General features: G+C 40.1%; 1 protein-coding gene across 1 annotated transcript; it reads left to right on the forward strand.

Annotated features, from left to right (window-relative positions):
• The first annotated feature begins 9,126 nt into the window (after nt 1-9,126).
• On the forward strand, nt 9,127-20,101 carry LOC109409733 (cytoplasmic aconitate hydratase). Its single transcript, XM_019683228.3, has 3 exons — nt 9,127-9,518; nt 17,182-17,271; nt 17,338-20,101. The coding sequence occupies exons 1-3, from the start codon at nt 9,512-9,514 to the stop codon at nt 19,944-19,946; spliced, it is 2,706 nt and encodes a 901-aa protein (XP_019538773.2). The 5' UTR covers nt 9,127-9,511; the 3' UTR covers nt 19,947-20,101.
• Nucleotides 20,102-21,573: the final 1,472 nt, after the last annotated feature.

A 21,573-nucleotide genomic window follows, 5' to 3' on the forward strand; every position in this document is an offset into this window, starting at 1 on the left:
ACGCTCGTTTTTGACGTAACTCCGAGTACTTGTGACACTTATGAACAAAGTCTACCTGATTGAAAAAAGGGTTTGTACACGTGGTTTCTCTCTTGAGGCATGTGTGGCAGTCAGAAATGATCGTACTCAGCGGTATTTTTTTGTAATTGTAAAAAAATGTTTTATGCAACTCGTTGCGAAACTCGTTTTTTTTTTCAGCACTCGTCATAGTTATCCAACTCGACAAGCCTCGTTGGAAATGTACGACTCGTGCTGAAAAATTCAACTTGCTGTATAAATAACTATTTTTGTAATATTTTTTCAACTATTGATTTTTTTGCCTTTCTCTTACACTAAGTGTACTGAAAAGGCTTTATGTTCACTCCAAAAACGACTTTTTGATAGAAGGCCCGGAGGGTCAAGTCACATATACCAATCAACTCAGCTCGACGAATTGAGGTGATGTCTGTGCGTGTGTTTGTGTGTGTGTGTGTGTGTGTGTGTGTGTGTGTGTGTGTGCGTGTGTGTGTGTGTGTGTGTGTGTGTGTGTGTGTGTGTGTGTGTGTGTGTGTGTGTGTGTGTGTGTGTGTGTGTGTGTGTGTGTGTGTGTGTGTGTGTGTGTGTGTGTGTATGTGTGTGTGTGTGTGTGTGTGCGTATGTGTGTGTACAAAAAAACTCACATCACTTTTTGGCAGTAAACCTCAACCGATTTTAATGACCGACGGTTCATTCGACGCGGAATCTGGTCCCATTGTTTCCTATTGAAAATGGTTCGGATCGGGCCGTTCCGGAGTTATGGCCATTTACATGTTCCGGACCACTACCCTTGGAAGGGGCCATACATAAAAATGTAACAAACCCATACATGCGGCACATCAAACTACGGCATTTTAGATAACCTGATGAACAGTTAGCAAGAAAACAGTCTCAGACCATATCTGAACCGGTAGTGTTCCGAAACCGGTTCCGGGTGTCCCGCCGGAAGTGGCCAAATATAAAAGTGAACCAAATCCATGCATGCGACATATCAAACTGCGGCATTTTCGATAACCTGATGAGCAGTTAGCAAGAAAATAGTCTCAGACCATATCTGAACCGGTTCCGGGTGTTCCGCCGGAAGTGGCCGTATATAAAAGTTGACAAAATTTTTGCATGTGGCACACCAAATCACGGCTTTTTCGACAACTTGATGACCGGTTATTGAGGAAGTAGGCTAAGACCACATTATGGACTGTCAGTAGTACCGAAACAAGTTCCGGGTTTCCCTCCGAAAGCGGCTAAATATGAAATTTAACAAAACCCATGGCTTCTTTGATAACCTAATAAACTTTAGCAAGCAAATAGGCTCAGACTATTTAAGCGACTATCAGTAGAGTTCCCCAGCCGGTTCCGGGCCGGCAGTGACACCAAACCCATGCATGCGATAGCTCAAATCACGGCTTTTTATGTAACATGATGAACAGTTGCAAGAAAATAGACGCAAGCCATATCAGTGTGTTACGGAACCGATTACGGGTGTCCCGCCAGAAATGGTCAAATGTAAAGAGAACCAATACATGCGACATATCAATGACTTATTCAGTAACAAGATAAACGGTTAATCAACAAATAATCTCAGACCATATTTGGGAGAACCGGTAGTGTTCCAGAACTGGTGACAAGACGAGTAACGTGTCGGAAGTGGTAAAATATAGAAGGGAACTAAACCATAGCGACGTTTTTGATACTCTGATGAACGGTCAACAAGAAAATAGTCTCAGGCCACATCTAGAACTTGTAATAATATTTCGGAATCGGTTGCGGGTGTTCCATCGGAAGTGTTTTAATAGAAGTGAACCAAAATCATGCATGCGATATATAAAATCGCGGCTTTTGCAAAAAATTGCCGAACGGTTAGCAAGAAAATAGCTTCAGATCACATTAATTTTCGGCTTTTCAGGTAACCCGATGAACAGTTGACAACAACATAGTCTCAGACCATATTTGAGACAACCGGAATCGGCTTTATGCGTCCCGCCGGAAGTGGTCAAACGTAAACTTTTAATGCAAGCTGCACATCAAATAGCGGAATTATAAAGGTGAACAAAATAAATGACAAAGCGATAAATCAAATTGTGGCTTTTTTGATAGCATGTAAACGTTGGGTATGATTATAAGTGAAGAAGTGGTCAAAGTCTTCATATATGCAAAATCGTGACCAAAGCGATCTCTTCAAATCACACCATTTCAGATTCCTGCAGTGCAAGTGTATAGAAGGATGGATCAACGTTTTATGGAAAAAAATATAATTTTCTCGCATCAACACATTCAGTTTTTCAATCTTCAATCTCCTTATGCTTCTAAAATTACTGCGTCCAATTTGGGTGCGGCTGGTTGAGCCCTCACTCTTCTTGCGATTGAAATTAGAATGGAAAATTAACATTTTCTGCATTTTTTTCGTAGGAAGGTCAAATTGTTTGAATCATGTTACCAATGATAATAAAATATAGCCTAAAGTGTGCTGAAATAAACATTGGTGAAGATCACAAAGTGATCTGTGATTATGAATAAAGTTAACCTTCTTCATGCATTAGCTGACGCTCACTCCGCTGCCGTAGTGGATGTAATGGGGTCATAATGACCCCAATACACGACTAGGGTTAAGGTGGTCTAGCAGTCAACTGAGAGGTCTGATATTTTTCAGCTCAGTTTTGCTGTTGAACATAACATAGGAATAGGTTGCCTGTACCAATTATGGCACTACCTAAGGAAAACTATTTGTACAAAAATAACGAGAAGACAAACGAATGTCACCAATATGTTAAAAGATAGTTTAGTTTCCATACTTTACAGGAAAAATATAAAAACGGAGCCAAAATTACTTTTAGTATTTATTACAGCGTGTGCCAATGATAGGAACTCTGTACCAGTTATGGCTACATTTTTTAACTTCGGTTCCTTTTCGCACTATTTGCATGCATTTCTTATGGGATTAGCCATAATTGGTACACTATGGCGAAAAAGGGTGCAAGGAAGCCGAAATTTTAAGGAAAATGATTTATTTCTACCATAATTTGAGCAAAATGTGGACTTTAAATGAGTGCAATCATCTTTTGTGAACGGGATCTGTTGTTCACATTTTTTTTATTGTTGATATATATCGTTAAAGAGTGAAAATCAACTATGGCAAATAATGGGTACTATAGCCATAATTGGTACACTTACCCTATGTATCATCAATAAGTTACGAAAATCGATGATGGCTTTGTTAAAATTGTTGCTTTACTATATGAAGTGTTTTCAGGATTCAGAAACATTTTGGCTAACGTCGACGAAAAGTTCATAAGTACATATTCGACGAGGAAGGCACTATCACCACTAGGTGGAAATAATCTGGTTTTTTTCAATATTTTCGTTTGTTTTTATGAATCCCTATCCTTTAATATAATTTTTTAAAATATTTAGTTTATATTGACGGCAGAACCGTAGGGAAGTGGAACCAATTCGGCAGGGCTTCTATTTTGGGCACTTTTCTGCTATAACTCAACCAATTTTGAGCGATACGTAGAGTATCTAACCGTGTACAAAATTTGTAAAGTATGTACAAAGTTTCGAATTGACTGAGTTAAAGCGAAAAGTGCCCAAAATACCGGTCACTGCCCAAGTGGCTCGCTACCCTATTTGTGTTGATGAAAGGACTTTCTTGAAAAGTTTTCATCAAAATTTGCTATGAATATACATGTACATTTTTTTATTTTAAACCATTAAAGTGTTTGCGACATCTCTCTTAACCCTCTAATGGATACCTGGGGTCCATTGGACCCCAGAGCCACTTTGAAGTGGTCGCAAAAAAGTTTGGATTGATATATCGGTCCCATTTTTACAGTACCTTTAAACTACACAGCGATGAGTTATTTGTGCAAAAATACCGATAGTTTCATGGCGTACTATGGATTATTTTGGATACCAAAGTTGAACCGGGCGATTTTGTACCCCTGGGGTCCATTGGACCCCACAGTACGAATGATTGTATCTTTTGATCGTGACTTGCTAGAATAATGCTGTCTTCGACAAAATTGTTCAATAGACCAAGGGCAACCTTATGATAAATAAATTGAATCGAATTATCTCAGTAGATGGCGCTAGTGTGTATTAAAATTACAGATTAAAAATTATATTTAGTTCGAATATTTTTATATTCTGATTGTATAGAATATTCGTGTCTTCGGCAAAAATGTTTAATACATCAAGGACTACTGGTATTGACAGTTTATCTGCAAGCTGGCGCTAATAAATACATGTCCGCCCAGCATCCTAGATACCCCGATCGACAAATGTCCTCAAAAAAGGAAACTTCTTTTGAGGTGAATGTCTTGATACAATATATTAATAAACTGTTAACAATACCAATACTTCCTATTTGGTGGGTAATTTACATCAGAATTGCCTCACCAGGAGGCGCAAATGTAGCTGCAAAGATCACACATAGATGAGACTTTTGAACCATATTCCAAAATGTAATATACTTTTGTTACGTTGATGTCTCGATCGAGAAAATATTCGGAATTGATGTCTTCGACGGAATTAGTCATATGAATGTAAGTTTTCAATTTCAATTAACTCTGATTTGAAATTAATACAGGGAATCTTTCAATGATTCTCCAAAGGTTCCTCCAGGGCTTCATCTAGAAACTAGAAAATGCACTTGGACTCCGCATTTTTTTTTTCCAGAAATTCCTCCCGGGATTCATTTAAGAATTTGTACCAGTACAAATTCCTCACGGGATTCCTCTAAGAAATCCTTCGGGGTTCTTCCAGGAACCTCCCGCGTTCCCTACAGGAATTCCTGCTGAGATTCCTCTTGGAATTTCTCCTGGGATTCTTCTAAGATTTTCTCCTAACATTCTCCCAGAAATTCTTACAGGAATTCCATCTGGGATTGCTCTAGGAATGCCTCTCAGGATTCTTCTAGGAATTTCTCCCGAGATTCTTCTAAAATATAAACTGTACATAACAATTTCATCACTCAATTATGTATCCGTAAGCCTGTCAATTCTATAGTGTCTATATATATTTTAGCCCTATGCCTGCCAAAATCTTTACCGTAGACGCCATCTCTGTAAATAATAAGTATTCCGATGTACAACAGATATAAAATGTAAAAAATTGTTCATTAGCACCAGCCTAGGTCAAAGTTCCGAATCAAATAAATATTTGGCCTCCCGAACAACACTAACTTTCTAAGTAATCAGAATCCTGAGATACCGTCAGTGTACCAGTAGCCGTTCGTGTTCCAATAGCCGCTCACCGTCTTGAAAATGATGTTTATTGGCAAAAATATGCATGATTGTCTTCATCCGTGTATAATTCGCAACGCATATTTTGAATATCCGTGGAAAAAAGATTGTATTTTTACAGGGAACTTAATTTTCTACACTCGTGAGCGGCTATTGGAACACGAGCGGCTACTGGTACACTGAGGGTATATGAGATACAAAATTTGTATACTCACTAGCACCCCTTCACCAATCAAACAACTTTGCCGAAAACACCAACTTTATAAGTAATCAGGATCTTGCGATATATGAGATGTTATTTTATCAATGATATGTCTGTTTGTCTGTGATGTCTCTTTGGGTTCATTCAAATAATACGTAACGCAAAATTTGACAATTTCAGAACTCCTCCCTACTCCACGTAACAACTTTTGTGTGGTAAATTATGTTTTTTTTATAAAGCGTAACACAGCGCTAGACACTCTCGCTACCCCTTGCGTTACGTAATATTTGAACGAACCCTTTTGAGCTGCCGGACATTTATGTCTACCCTTTTACAGAAGTGTGATTTATTCTTTTGTTATGTGCGTCTTGTCCGCTTGCTTTGGTACGTTACATCCCATTGATTAGGGGCGTTTTGGAATGCTCTCTAGCGCCAACTATCGGATATTTCCTAAAATAAATTGTTCATCACTAGATAGGCCTTGACTTATTGAACACCTTTGCTGACAACATCAACCCTTCAAAAAGTAAGGATCACGAGATACGCGAGAATATATGTTGGGGTCCAATGGACACCAGGGTCCCAAAACGGACCTTTTTTTAAGGTATCCTTTTGAGGGTTAAAAGGGATTTAAAATATCTTGTCTTGAAGATGAAATATTTCGCTTTTAGTGAATGGACAATATTTCAAATGTTTGCAAAACTTTGCAAAGACCGCCCCAGAAAGTATGGACGCAGTTAGAAAACACTGGCATTTTAAAATTATTGATTAGTAGTTCTTTTTGTAGGCCACATCCTGTTGGTCAACTTATTCTCTCAGTATATGTATAGCGGATAATGCAATTCCAACAGATTGTTGAAGTGAGCAAAATGTGGAGGGAGTAAGTGAGAAAACCGTGTAAGCAGCAAGCAGCAAACACGGTGGGGATAACACGTTTGAGTATATACAAAGATAGGATCAAAAATAAAGATCCTGCTAACCATCGTTTGGATAAACGTATAATGAAACTACAAGTTCAGGTGTCAGTTGAGCCCCCAGTATGTATGAAAAGTCGATTTTTAACAAATCGCTATTTCTCCATTTTTTTTGCTCAGGAAATGTTGAAGGATTCGTCACGTCGAGTGTCGGCACAAGTCACTAAATCGGCACCTACATTTCAAAAGGGCGTAACTGCATTTCAAAACAGTACCTTCTTTTGAAGCTGTGGATCGTATTTCATATTTCCCATGAAATTCATCCCCACTATCAGAAAGAGGGGGATTTTAGCTTTCTTTTAGTGCTTATAGATTGTCCAAAAGATTGAACATACGATCCACAGCTTTGAGAGAAGGCACTATTTCAAAAAGCAGTTACGCCCTTTTGAAATGTTGGTGCCGAAATCACTTTTTGTTATTAAATTCTTTTTTTTATTTATGCATTGACAAAATAATTTGAATGGTTCGTCATCTTCGGTGTCGGCTTGTGTAATGTTGAGTACGACATATTGATACATATATACGTGTTTTGATTCAAATGTTGCTTAGTTATTCACATTAATTACTAAAGCGATTCCAGATTATGTATCTTTCCCCCTCCCCACTTACAAAAACTACTTCCTCTGACAGAATGTGAGGTGATCTCGGTCTCTAATAGCAACGTCTTCTTTTTGTTTACGGCTCTACGTCCTCACTGGGACTTGGCCTGCCTTGCTTCAACTTCAGGTATCAGTAGGTCGGCTCCAGAGGCACGTTCTCCTCCATTTGAGAAATTTGTGCTTCAACCTAGTGTTCTTTGAGCACTTCCACAGTGATTAATTGAAAGGCTTTCTTTGCCTGCAATTGCATGAATTTGTATATTGTGAGACAAGCACCATGATATACTATGCCCAGGGAGTCGTTAAGATTTTTCCGAATGGAACGGGAATCGAACCCGCCGTCTCCGGATTGGCGATCCATAGTCTTAACTACTAGGCTTTCTGGAGACCCCGGCTATCTGGAGTAGCAACGTACGTCACACTAAAATTCCTTCCTTTCCTCGATGACCGTAAGAACGTGGTAGGCGCCGTTATTGACTAAGTAAAGTTTGGAATTCTCGAAAATTCACATTGAGAGCGATAGCTACTCCCAAGCTGTTTGTTGGTTCATTGTGCAATTTCGATTGTTCTGGTATATCACGGAGTAGCAACTACGAATTGTATGTACGGTCATGCTCATTTGAACAGAGCTAGTTTTTTGAGTCCCAAGTACGTACTTCAGATAATTGACAACGCAACATGGAAGATGAATCGGAAAGATCTACTTAAGAAGGGTAATAAGGATGGATCAACATATTTGGTATGCTCGTAGCATACAATCTATTGACAATTCCGAAGCTACGTTAAGTCAGTGAGTGGGATCGTTTAAGCAGTTGCCTTTTTCGGGCACTTTCCGCAGCAACTCAGTCAAGTTTACAACAATTGTCATGATTTTTCTACACAACTAGATACCGCACTATGCTAATCGTGTACACAATCGTGTGTTGTAAAATTGCCTATGTTGCAGCGTGGTGCCCATAATGCAATGGGTCCCCTGCCCAGATGGTCCCAGACCTTACTGCAAAAATAATATTTTCACAAATTAACACAATTAGGAGGGAACAGGGAGGGTATTAGCTAATTTCAGATTGGATGCGGGAGTCGTGGTTACCAGGCCTAAATCACGGAGGTGATCGCCCTATGGCCAACGTTCTGGAATATTGTTCAGAGTTGATGATGTCTTCCAACTATCTGCGATTAGTTTGATGCATCCTTTTACATACAAAACACTAGACGGAAATCTTAATATGTACTGCGAGGTGTTGGATTATGGGATAGAATCTTTTTGTTGGAAGGAGGTTCTCTTACCTTGAAGTGAATTGCGCATTTGTCATATGCGTCTACACTCCCTTTTTGTCCTTCATACAACAAAATTGTGCATATGTCATGTTTCCAACATCTTGATTTGGTATGGTACTGTATTACTTTCTCGTCGTGTTCAATGCAACTATCCTTTACTCATATTCTGTAATAAATGTGCTCAGCGCATTAAAGCTCTTGAAACTCTTACTGAGCTTAGTAAATACGAGGCGATTAGTAAATTAATAATATCGAATAGCCGATGACAGATCCAGAAATGAACTCGAGGGAAGAAAATCAAGCGAACGGATCTCAGAAATTGCTCTTGTGTGATATTACTATAGTGCTATCAAGAACGGTCGACGTAGAATTTGAATTTGATTTAGAGTACTGTTTTTGTAAATATTAGGTAATAGAATTCGAATACGACACTGAACAGTAGCCTACAAATTTGAATTAATTTTCCCCTGAATTTAAATGCGATAATTGATTGATTGATTTGTATTTATTTAAGAGACTTTCAGCCCTTGGCTGGTTCGTCTCTGTCGCGAAATGCGATAAGGCAAAACTGATACCGATAAGTCATAATGGTGAGTCCTTTCCATCTATCTATTATTTTTGTGACATACAATTGAATCGTTTTACAAGTATTTATCATAAAACTCAACTTATTACGTTGTTCTTATTTATTTGTCGTTGCCGTACATTACGTATACATATGACTAGACCCTAAAGCACATGTGAGTGTCGAATGACTCTCAACAATTTTAGCACGAACTCAGTCAGCTAACTAGTTGTTAGAAATCCACAGACAGCGGTCCCGTCAGTTTCAGTTTCTCAGGTGCCGTGGTGAGCGTTGGACGTGTATATCGGAATACGGACGGTTCATTCGTTACGAGTTGTGTTCGACCGGTGATTGTGAGCTCGAGGAGCACTATACTACTGAGCTTAAGGGTATTGGTTTGGGTGTTCGTGCCAAATCATTCCACCATATCAAAACCCCTTTGCGCTCTATCCAGCCGCTAGAACGATTCGCCGTGTATTCGAGACATCCCGATAACCGATTTTGGAGGAAAAAGTGTCAGGGACCGTTTAATTGGGTGGGGAATCCGGTTTTCGCAGAATAAGGTTTCGTCTACACCTGCAGGACGTGCGGCGCGGTATAGTTGTCTACGTGGTCGGGAAAGGCGGACGTGCATAATCATGGCTGGTAAGTGGCGGCGTTCAAAGTTAGAAGGAGTGTATCGTGCAACAGTGGTGGATTTTTTTTTTCTGTTTGTCGTTTTTTGCTGTCCATGAGTGGGTTGATTATTAAAATTTAAAGGAGAAGTACACTCCATGGTATGATAAGATTGTACCTTCCAGATAAGCGCATCTTGGAAGAGAATTTCGCCAAGGTGTATTATTTCCTAATCTACGGAATAACTTAAGATGAAGGTGATATTATCCATTGTCGAGCATTGCGACATATATAAAGCGTAGTTTACGAACACTCTGGCATCACCGCTATAGTTCAGCGAATACAGTCTCAAAGCAGTGATAGACGACTATGTCAATCAATTCAATTGCAGTCGAAATTTTATTGAGCGCTGGAAAGGTGGCTGGCTATCAGCTTCCTGACCGCAAACGCCGAATGTTGAGTTGCGTAATCTGCGCGCTGTTTTGTGCCAAATGGTTTTAGCAGATTTTGGTCGGCACGTATCAACCGAATAATAATAGGGAATAGCCACAGAGATAACCAGCTAATGATGGTCAACACTCTTGAGTGGCATGACATTATATCAGGAGGCTTGGCTGAGCTGAGCGTGATTCTGTATAGAAAGTTGTTGGCGTGAAATTATGAATGCGGGCTGATTAACATGTTCGGTGATTATGAAAGTAACAGTTCATGGGCATTTGATTAAAAATTGTTTAGGAGTTCGTAAAAGAAAGAAGAATCAGCACATGACATGACGTGATTGTTCACTACAACGAGTCATGCATTGATAACAGATTTGTAAAATAGATACGATACAACAAATCGTGATTTTTAGAACACAGATTTTTATAGGATCATATGAATTTACAAAATTACCTGAACTTATAATATCTGAAGCATTCCTACATAGATACATCCTACAAGAAAGGATTAAACGTTCCATGTCTCACTTATTTCAAAATAGATTCTCATATTATGTATATGAGTTGAACAAGTTGAAACCATAGAAATAGAATATACTTAAACACCAAACAAGATGTCTACTACCTGGAAGATCTTGGAATCAGGAAATCCAATTTGACCTGTAAAATTCCTGAACTCCTCAGAGAGTTCTGATATCAATTAGAACAATTTAAGAACAAGGTAAAAATGTTCTGCATTTTCAAATCAATGGTAAAGGATATTTAGGTTTTTTTAATCTGTTTAGGGAGACTTTCAGCCCTTGGCTGGTTCGTCTCTAATTTAGGACTTTATAATTTCATATAAGATAGGAGGAAAGGGATTATTATAAAAATGAATCTTCGTCACCTATCTCAACTTGAATATTTTGTATTTTATTTAAAAGACAATAGTTTTGATATTTCTTATCATTCTCAGATCTTTCTGTATGCGTGCAATTTTCTCACGCATTTTGGAATTCAATAATGCTCAACTTGGATGCTTGAAATTGTAATAATATACACCTAAACCTTGATTTACGTCCACTATTGGCTTAGCGAAAAAAAATTCTACCGACAAAATAATGATCAAAATACACATTTTTATATTTTTGTACACTTCTCCCAATCACGAAGATGTTTTAAAAAATATAAAACTGTTGAGTTTGCTCATTGTCTTAGCGGTGGAATTTTTTGTCGCTCAGCCAAGCATGGACGTAAAAAAGGACAAGGTGTATGTATTTATCAATCAGCATGGGAAATGATGATTTGGGTTCAGGTTGGTTACGGTGGTCGATACGTAATCTTGACTAATTCGATGGATACTAGGCGCCGTCCATATACCACGTGGACTGAAAAATCGTAGTTTTTGACCCCCTCCCCCCTCCCCGTGGACAAGCGTGGACTTTACATTGACCCCTACCCCCCTCCCCAATGTCCACGTGGACATAACAAAAGATTTTTCACTTTTTCGATTTTGATTGTTTTTAAATGATTCTTTTTGTAAGCAATGTTTTATAGATAGTTTATGACTTTTTTTTAAAGAAATAATTGTTTCTTTCAAAGTCTTTTTAAAAGAATTATGTACAGCATTATTTTAAATTGAACGGAATGTTTTTAATCCATGATTGTCATGATTTGTTGAGACAATTTCTCTAAAAGGTCTTCAATTGTGGAATCCTCCAGGAATTCTGCCGCAGATTCTTTCAGATGTTTTACTGGGTATTCATAGTGAAATTTTTCAGGGGATTCCTCACCTAGAATTCCTCGAGAAACATCACGGCAAATTCATGTAGGAATACCACTAGGAAGTCATTCAGAAGTCCAATGTGAATTCCTGCAGGAGATCATTCGGGAATTCCTCTAGAAGCTCCACTAGTGATTTCTCTAGAAACGCCTCTAGGATTTCCTCTTAGGATTCCACTGGGGGTTCTACGGGGATTTTTTTTCAAAAGTTCTTCCGGAAGTTGCTTCGGGAACTTTCTCATAAGTTCCTCTGGGAATTTATCCAGATGTTTGGTAGGAAATTCCTCTAAGAGTTTCACCGGGAATTCCTTTAGGAGGTACTATTGGGTTCACTAGGTAATCTTCTAGGAGTGCCACTGCAGGATTTTCACCGGGAATTTCTCTACTGAAAATTCTTTAAAGACTTCCACCAGGATTTACTCTAGGAGTTTCAGTGGAATTCTTGGATAAACTCCATTGGAAATTCTATCGGAAGTTTTCCTGAGGATTCCAAGAAATGCTACGGTATTTCTACATTCGGGAATTTATGCGTAAGTTAATCCAGTTCTCCAAAGTTTCACCGTTGTTTTTTTTCAATAATTCATCAAGGAATTCTGCAGGGAGTTTCTCTGCGAGTTTTCCAGAAATTCCCATGAGGATTCTTCCAGAAGCTCCCCCGAAGATTCTGATAATTCTTCCGGGAATTCTGTATTTTTTCTGTCAAATCTTCTTGAAGTTTCCCAGGGAATTCTGCCAGGAGTTTCCCCCGGAAGTTTTCCGAAAGTACCGTCGTTAATTCTTCTAAATTTTTTTGCAAGGTATTTTCTGGAAGATCCTCCGCAAAATCTTCAAAAGTTTCTTCGAAAATTCCTGCTGGAACTCTTGTGGAAGTTTCTTCAAGGAACTTTTCGAATGTTTTCCGGGACTTTTTTAAAAGAACTTTTAATTCCTAAGAAAACTCTTCCGGATTGATTCGATCTTGTCGTGGAGTCAGATATCTATCCTAAATATTTGTGCTTTGTGCAACAGATGGGAAGAAGGCAACTCTCATAACAGCGTTCTAGGAATGTAACACCTACAAATTTGTGCGACTCGCTTGATGCTAATACTAGCTAATGCTTATGATAAGTTCCCAGGAGTATTCCACCGAAAGTTTATCCGGGAAATCCACCGAAGTTATCTCCTGGAATTTCATCTTGTAATTCCTCCCACTTTTTTTAAATAATTCCTCAGGATTTTTTTCAAAATTTGCTCCGGGAGATGCTTTGGAAATTGTTTCAAAAATTACTTATTAGATTTATTTGTTTCGTTAGTGTATCTTTGTTTCTTAATTTTTATATCAATGTTGTCCACGTGGGCATTTGACAAACCCCCACCCCCCTCTCCGTGGACAAGCGTGGACTTTTCTCGAACCCCCTCCCCCTCCCCCCTCTAAGTTGTCCACGTGGTATATGGACGGCCCCCTAGTAAACTCTGGAGAAAACTTGTGATCTCAAGATCTCTTTCAGTAATTACTACTTTCTTTGGAGATTGCTTAGGGATATGCTTGGAAATCGAGTTATAATTCGCTTCGTAATTCCTTTAGGTTTTTTCCCGAACTTCTATCCAGAATTCTTCCCTGTATTCCTTGTATTTCTCCTTGCATATCTACCGCGATACCTTCCTTGAATTATTACGCAGTTTCTTACTGCATTTTGCCTGAGATTTCTCCCGCAGCTTGTCCTTGAATTCCTGAAGGTTTGTTGGAGTTTTTTTTCTAGATTTGTCGAGGAGTTTTTCCCAAGACTCCATCCAGGGTTTTTTTATTTACCCCCAGTATTTTTCCAGGGATTTCTGAGAGTTGTTCATGGGATTTTTACCAGAGTTCCTTCTAGAATTTCTGCAGGAGTTTTAGCGGGGTTTCTTCAGGAGCACTTTCCAGGATATCTTCCAGAATTTTTTCGGGAGGTTTCTTCCGGAAACCCTATCAAAATTCTCCTAAAAATCCTTCGGTGATTTCTATTTGTGCTTTTTCTGGAAAACTTTCCAACAGTTTCTCCTGGGATTTTTGCGATACTAGTTTATCATAGCGTTTCTCGCCAGATTTCCCCAGTAGTTTCTCTATAAAATTCTCTTAAAAGTTTGCAGACTTCTAGGGAGTTTTAAGAAACAACAACAGATAGGGTCGCAGAGAGGTTTTTTCATGGGTTTCTGGGGGGATTTCAGGGGGTTTTAGAGGGTTTAAAAAGGGTTTTTGAGGAGTCCATAAAACATTCATAAGTCTCGTGGAACACACCCATAAGCTCAGGGGGTTCCAGAGAACTTTCAATGGAATTTCTAGGGAAGTTTGAAGGAGGTTATGAGCTTTACGGGTTTATGGTGTTTTCAAGAAATTTTGTGGTTTCAGTTTGAGGGCTTTGAAGGAAATTTCAGAAGTGTTGAGAGGATTTCAGGGACGTTTTAGGGAATTTAAGAAGTATCTAGGACATTTAAGGGGCATTTCGAGGGGTTCCAGGGAGTTCCAGGGGTCTCAGATGGCTTCATGTGATATCAGGGGCGTTTCACGGTGTCTCAGGGGGCTTTAGGTGTTACCAAGATCATTCAAGTTTCTGGGGTCACTCAAGGGGATTTAAGAGGATTTCAGGGAGTCTCAGGGGGTTTCAGAGAAAATTCAGAGGGAATTCAGCGGGTCTCAGGGAACGTTAAAAAGGGTTTTTGGGGAGTCCATAAAACTTTCATAAGTCTCATGGAACACGCTCATAAGTTCAGAGGGTTTCAAAGGCAAGGGCTTTCAAATGAATTTCTAGGGGAGTTTCAAGGAGGTTATGAGTTTACCGGGTTTATGATGTTTTTAAGAAATTTCATGGTTTCAGTTTGAGGGCTTTGAAGGGAATTTCAAGGGTGTTGAGAGGCTTTCAGAGACGTTTTAGGGGATCTCAGAAGCATCCGGGACATTTTTAGGAACTTTTCGACGGATTCCAGGGAGTTTTGGGGGATATCGAGGGTATCAAAGCTAGTGCCAGGTAGTTTCAGGAGCCTCAGATGGATTCATGAGGTTTCAGGGGCGTTTTACGATGTTCTCAGGAGGATTTAAAAGGAATCAGAGGGTTTTCAGGGGGTTTCATGGATTTTTGGGGATTTCAGGGAGTCTCAGGGGATTCCAAGGGGACTCAGAGGGGATTCAGGGGATCTGAGGGACGTCATAGACGGTGCTCCAGGGGATTTCAGCGAGTTTCAAGGGATTAAAAAGGGTTTTTGGGGATTTTATAAAACTTTGATAAGTTTCATAGAACACACCCATAAGCTCAGGGGGTTCCAGAGGACATTCAAAGGAATTTTTAAGGAAGTTTCAACGAGGTTATGAGCTTTACGGGTTTATGGTATTTTTAAGATATTTCAAGGTTTCAGCTTGAAAATTTGAAGAAAATTTCAGAAGCATTCAGGACATTTTTAGGGACATTTCGAGGGGTTCCAGGGAGTTTTTGAGAGTATCGAGGGAATCAAAGCTAGTCTCAGGGAGTTTTGGGGGTCTCAGATGGCTTCATGGGTTTTCAGTAGCGTTTTACGGTGCCTCAGGGGGTTCTAGGTATTCTCAGGAGGATTCAAAAGGAATCAGAGGGCTTTCAGGGGGTGTTTTTTGTGTTTCAAGAGATTGATTTGTCTTTATTAAAGAGACTTTGAGCCCTTGGCTGGTTCGTCTCTATAACTGTTTCAAGAGGATTTCAGGGAATCTTAGGGAGTCACATGGGTGTCTGAAATGGTCTCAGGGGCGTGTCAGGGGATCTCAAGCGAACTCAGAGAGAATTAAGTGGGTCTCAAGGACGCCATAGGGTGCTTCAGGGGATTTCAGAGGGTTCCTATAGATTTCAGGAGGTTTCAGGGGCCTGAGCGGGTTTCAGGGGACTGCAGGAGGATTTAGGATGGTTTAAAGGGTTCCAGGTGTATTTTAGTGTTTTAGAGGGTTTTAGGTACAACGTTGAAGGTCCTGAATCGCTTTGAAATGCCCTTTAAACTTCTTGAAACGCCTCTGAAAGGGCTTTGAACTCTAAAAAAAGAACAAATCTTTAACCCCTGAAACCCTCTAAAACTTCCCTGAAATGGCCCTGAAGCGTACCTAAATCTCGTTGAAAATTTAACTGAGGCGCTCTTCCCTGTAACCCCCCAAAACACCCCTGAAGCCTCCTTCTTTCAGGCTCCCCTGAAACCCCATGAAAAATCCTGAAAAATCCTGGGAGGAACTTTAGTGGAGATCACAGGTATAGGAGAAATCCCGGGAAAAACTTTTGAGAAAAGAATTGCGGAAGATAATTCAAGAAGTATTCCGGAACAAACTCTAAAAGAAACCCATCGACAACATCGAGAAATATCCTGAGAGAAACTCCTGTAACAATCCTAGCGAAATTCCCAATTAACATTTTTTGAAATAAAAAACGCTGGAGTAACTCTGGTAGAAATCGTGCGAGGGACAATACCTAAGAAATTGTACAAGATCTATGCGAGAAACTTCAGGTAAAATCAGTCGACATTCAGGAATCCTGGATGGTTCGCGCTTAATGAATTGCTGGAAATGCCGGTAGGAATCTGGCAGAACCTCTGAGAGGACTTTAATGTGGAATACTAAGAAATATGTTGTGGTCCTTGTCGTGGTCTTTACTCTTTGAGAAATTCTGGAAGGCATTTCAAGAAGTATGTCTATAAGAGTTCCAGATAGAATCCCTTACAAAATTATTGGGTAAATCCTTGTGGAAAATTTAACTCACAGTTTAACTTCCAGACCCATCTCCATCCACCTAAAATTTGAGCTTGATTTGTGAACTCTCGTCTTGTCAAGTAGTAAAGTTCGCTACTTTTTATTCACTCAATTTCTTCAAAACATTTTTTCAGCATTTTTTTTTACGATTCTGCATTATTGTCAAGAGAAAACCTTAAGAAATTTTTTTTTGGAGAACGTAATTCAGGAACATTTATCACAGAACTGCTGGAGTAAAGTCGGACAGTATTTCTCTAAGAATAGTTAGTTGTATTGATAAAAAAAACTTTATCGGAATTTATAACAAAGTTGCTGGTCATACTACTGTAATTCCAAACGAATATCTGTCAGAATGTCTGAAAATTTCGTTCTGGTATAGTTCTGTAGGTAGAATCTATTGTAGGAAGGAATTAATTAGGAATTTGATACGAGGTACCTAGAAATTCGTTTAGTTAAATATTTACCGGGTTGTTTTTCTGGCCGAGTTTTTGCCGAAATTCATAAATAATTTTCTAAAGAAAATAGAGGTTGTTCTTTCTGCAGATATTCCAGAAATCTTTTTTCAAACCTGAGCCACAGCCTTCTAACAAATTTGGCTCATCTCCTGGTGAAATCTCTGGAGAGTTCTCAACGAAAACCATCTGGTAAATTTCACGCTCTCTTGAATGAAATGATTATTTTGAGTGCATATGGGGAAAGTGTATATATTTTAAAATTATTTTGTTTTACCAATCATGAGCATTATATTTATTGTGTTGTTCAACATACATTCTCTTTTTCCTAGGTTCAAATCCATTCCAAAACCTCCAGAAGGAACTCAACGTCAATGGCGAAACCTTTCACTACTTTGACATCGCATCGTTCGAGGAGTTCAGTAAGTCTTGGGAATCAACCCTCCCAAAGAACCGTTTTCCTCACCCAATCTATTAAAATCTTTCAGAGGAACTACCCTACAGCATCCGGGTACTGCTGGAATCGGCCGTCCGCAACTGCGACAACTTCCAGGTCCTCGAGAAGGATGTCCGTGGAATCCTGAGCTGGAAGTCGACCAAGTCGGTCAAAACCGACACCGAGCTGGAGATTCCGTTCAAGCCGGCGCGTGTCATTCTGCAGGATTTCACCGGCGTTCCGGCGGTGGTCGACTTTGCCGCCATGCGTGATGCCGTCCTGAAGCTGGGTGGAGACCCGGACAAGATCAACCCGATCTGCCCGTCGGACCTGGTGATTGACCACTCGGTGCAGGTGGACTTTGCCCGGGCGCCGGATGCCCTGACCAAGAATCAGGATCTGGAATTCGAGCGGAACAAGGAGAGGTTCACCTTCCTGAAGTGGGGTGCCAAAGCGTTCAACAATATGTTGATCATTCCACCTGGTTCGGGTATCGTTCATCAGGTGAATTTGGAATATTTGGCTCGGGTGGTATTTCAGGATGATAGCAAATCGAAGGATGGAGTTAAGATGCTGTATCCGGATAGCGTCGTTGGTACCGATTCTCATACGACCATGATCAACGGATTGGGAGTTGTTGGTTGGGGCGTTGGAGGTATTGAAGCCGAGGCAGTCATGCTGGGACAAGCAATCTCTATGTTGCTTCCGGAGGTCATCGGTTACAAGCTAGTTGGAAAACTGAATCCCCTGGTTACTTCAACGGATTTGGTGTTGACCATCACCAAGCATTTGCGACAGATCGGCGTTGTTGGCAAGTTTGTCGAGTTCTTTGGCCCTGGTGTCAGCGAGTTGTCGATTGCTGATCGTGCGACGATCAGCAACATGTGTCCTGAGTATGGAGCTACGGTTGGATACTTCCCGATCGACCAGAACGCTTTGGATTATCTCCGACAGACGAACCGTGCCGATGATAAGGTTCAGGTTATTGAGGCTTACCTCAAAGCCACCACTCAGCTGCGTAACTTCAGCGATGCTTCGCAAGATCCAGTGTTCACCCAGATCGTTGAGCTGGACTTGAACTCAGTGGTGACCTCGGTTTCAGGACCGAAGCGTCCGCATGATCGCGTGTCTGTCAGTGAAATGCAGAAGGACTTCCGAGAATGTCTGACTAACAAAGTTGGCTTCAAGGGATTCGCCGTTCCAGACGCGGAACTTTTGGCTGAAGGATCGTTCAGCTGGACCGACGGAAAGACCTATTCTCTTAAGCACGGTTCGGTTGTCATTGCAGCAATTACGTCATGTACCAACACCAGCAATCCTTCGGTAATGTTGGGAGCTGGATTGTTGGCCAAGAAGGCTGTGGCCGCTGGACTGAAGGTTGCTCCGTACATCAAGACATCGCTTTCCCCAGGAAGTGGTGTTGTCACGTACTACTTGAAGGAGTCGGGAGTCGTTCCGGCTCTGGAGGAACTTGGTTTCCACGTCGTCGGTTACGGTTGTATGACTTGCATCGGAAACTCCGGCCCGTTGGATGACAATATCGCTAACACCATCGAAAAGAACAACCTGGTCTGTTGCGGTGTTCTATCCGGCAATAGGAACTTCGAAGGACGCATCCACCCGAATACTCGTGCCAACTATCTTGCCAGTCCTCTGCTCGTGATCGCCTACGCCCTAGCTGGAACTGTGGATATTGACTTCGAGAAGGAACCGATTGGAACTAGCCCTGATGGTAGCAAGGTCTTCCTGCGTGATATCTGGCCAACCCGTCAGGAGATCCAAGCCGTTGAGAAGCAGCATGTCATTCCGGCTATGTTCCGCGATGTGTACGCTAAGGTAGAGATGGGATCTCCGTCTTGGCAGGGATTGAACGCCCCAACGGGTAAACTCTACCCATGGGACGATGTCTCCACTTACATCAAGCATCCACCATTCTTCGAGGGAATGACTCGCGATCTGCCCACGCTGGGTAACATTGTCAACGCACGTGCTTTGCTGAACTTGGGCGATTCAGTGACCACCGACCACATCTCCCCTGCGGGTTCTATTGCCCGGAACAGCCCGGCTGCTCGGTACCTGTCGTCGCGAGGTCTAACTCCACGTGAATTCAATTCGTACGGCTCTCGCCGTGGAAATGATGCCGTGATGGCTCGCGGAACTTTCGCCAACATTCGTCTGGTGAATAAGCTGGTCTCCGGCCCTGGACCACGCACTCTGCACATTCCCAGCGGTGAAGAAATGGATGTCTTTGACTGCGCTGAGCGCTACGTCAATGAGGGAACTCCGTTGATCGCGATCGTTGGTAAGGATTACGGTAGCGGATCGAGTCGCGATTGGGCCGCCAAGGGACCATACTTGCTGGGAATTAAGGCCGTTATCGCCGAATCATATGAACGTATTCACCGCTCAAACTTGGTTGGAATGGCAATCGTGCCGCTGCAATATCTGGAAGGACAAAATGCCGATAGCGTGGGGCTGACTGGCAAGGAACTGTTCAGCATTGCTTTCCCGGAGAATTTGAAGCCCCACGATAAGATCACGGTGGAAACGGATACGGGCATCAAGTTCCAGGTCATTGTACGGTTCGATACCGAGGTAGACCTCGAGTACTACCGCAATGGAGGAATTCTGAACTACATGATTAGGAAGATGATTTCCTAAGGAAACGGTTTGTTTTAGATTGTAGACAACGTGTAACGTTATGATATTCCTTAGTAAAAGTTTTCTTATTGGAAAAGGCTTTGCGTTAAAGAGAGTACAGTGGGATTATTGATTTACATATTTTTAAAATGTCTAAATAAACTAGAACTTTCGTATGTATGCTATTTTGCTTACTAAAATATCACATTCCTTGGATACATGACATCGGAAATAACAACCTAGGGCAATGCACTACCTAATGGGCAGTGGCCTAATGGTAAAATCGATTTGTTTGTCACATCTAATGAAATGAATCGAAAATCAGTTGCACGGTACATTTAATTGGAGGTCAATGAACGTGCATAGAGACTGAACTATGCTGTACTGTGTCTTCGATACTTGGTTGACTGTTATTAGGTTCCTAACACTTGTTTATGATGAAAGCAGAAAAGAAGGAACAACACAAGTAAATGAATAAAATTATGAAACCAGTCAACCTGGACAAATCATCTGGCATTTTTTGAATAATTTGTATCACGTTATTCAAAACTCTGTATCCCACACAAAATTTGTATGAAAAATCTGTAAAAAACGTAAAATAGCTCCTTAAGGCGAAACTGGAAGCATTTGCTCACTTTTTGGTTTTTGTTTTTTTATTAAATAACGAAGCAATATTTTCAAAATCGGTTTTCGTACATAAGGAGTGTATCGGAAAGTAGTTGAAAATGTTCAGAATGCTCTATCTCGAAGCTGGGTTGGTCTTTTCATTTCGGTTCTTCTATGATATCTTCACAATATAGTTAAGTTTAGAATACCTTGGAAACATTTGGAAAATGTTTTGTATTATTGAAAATATGGTTAAATGAATACACCTCACAAAATAAAAATCTGCACAAAATGCAATTTTGTTAAGCTTTTTCAACATTTCAAAAATCTGTAGCGAGTAAATTTTGTACGATAAAAAATCTGAAAAATATTAGTGTTTGTTAACAGTTATGTATACATAACATATCATTCAACACCGACTTTCAAAATTAATTTTTTCGATTGAAAAATCTCCTATATCTACAAAATGATCCACTCCAAAAAACGTCTATTTTTTAATCAAACTTTAATTTTCTGCTTTAAATATCTTAAAAAGTCATAAAATTCTATTTTTTGCTCTAACTTACTCGTCTATAAATTCAAAAACATACCCTATTTAAAAAAATGCGAATTTTTCTTTTGATGTATTTTTTATTTGCGTAAACATGATTTGGAGGAGCATAGAAAAAAGGGGTTCCTCAAAAATGGCCTTTTTTCATTTTTAAGAATTGCGCTTAAATGCAGTGGAGATTTTTCTTGAAAAAAATAATTTGCCTATATCATGAGGATTCTGGAGCTTATTCTATTTGCACAAAAAAGTTAACAATTTTCGAACAGTATCGAACTTTTTTCGCAATTTCAATTTTTTAGAAGGTGTGCATAAATTTAAAAACATGCGTTCAGTAATCTAGGTTAAAAACCCAGTTGAAGGAACATTTTTAAAAAATCATAAAAGCCATTTCTTTTTTCAAGGATTTATACAGTATCTCCAAAAATAAAATTACTCAAAAGTTGAATTAAACTATTTTTGAGGCTAGTTTAAACATTTTCAACTACTTTACGA

Source organism: Aedes albopictus, chromosome 2 (assembly GCF_035046485.1).
Source record: "Aedes albopictus strain Foshan chromosome 2, AalbF5, whole genome shotgun sequence".
Classification (NCBI taxonomy): Eukaryota; Metazoa; Arthropoda; class Insecta; order Diptera; family Culicidae; genus Aedes; species Aedes albopictus.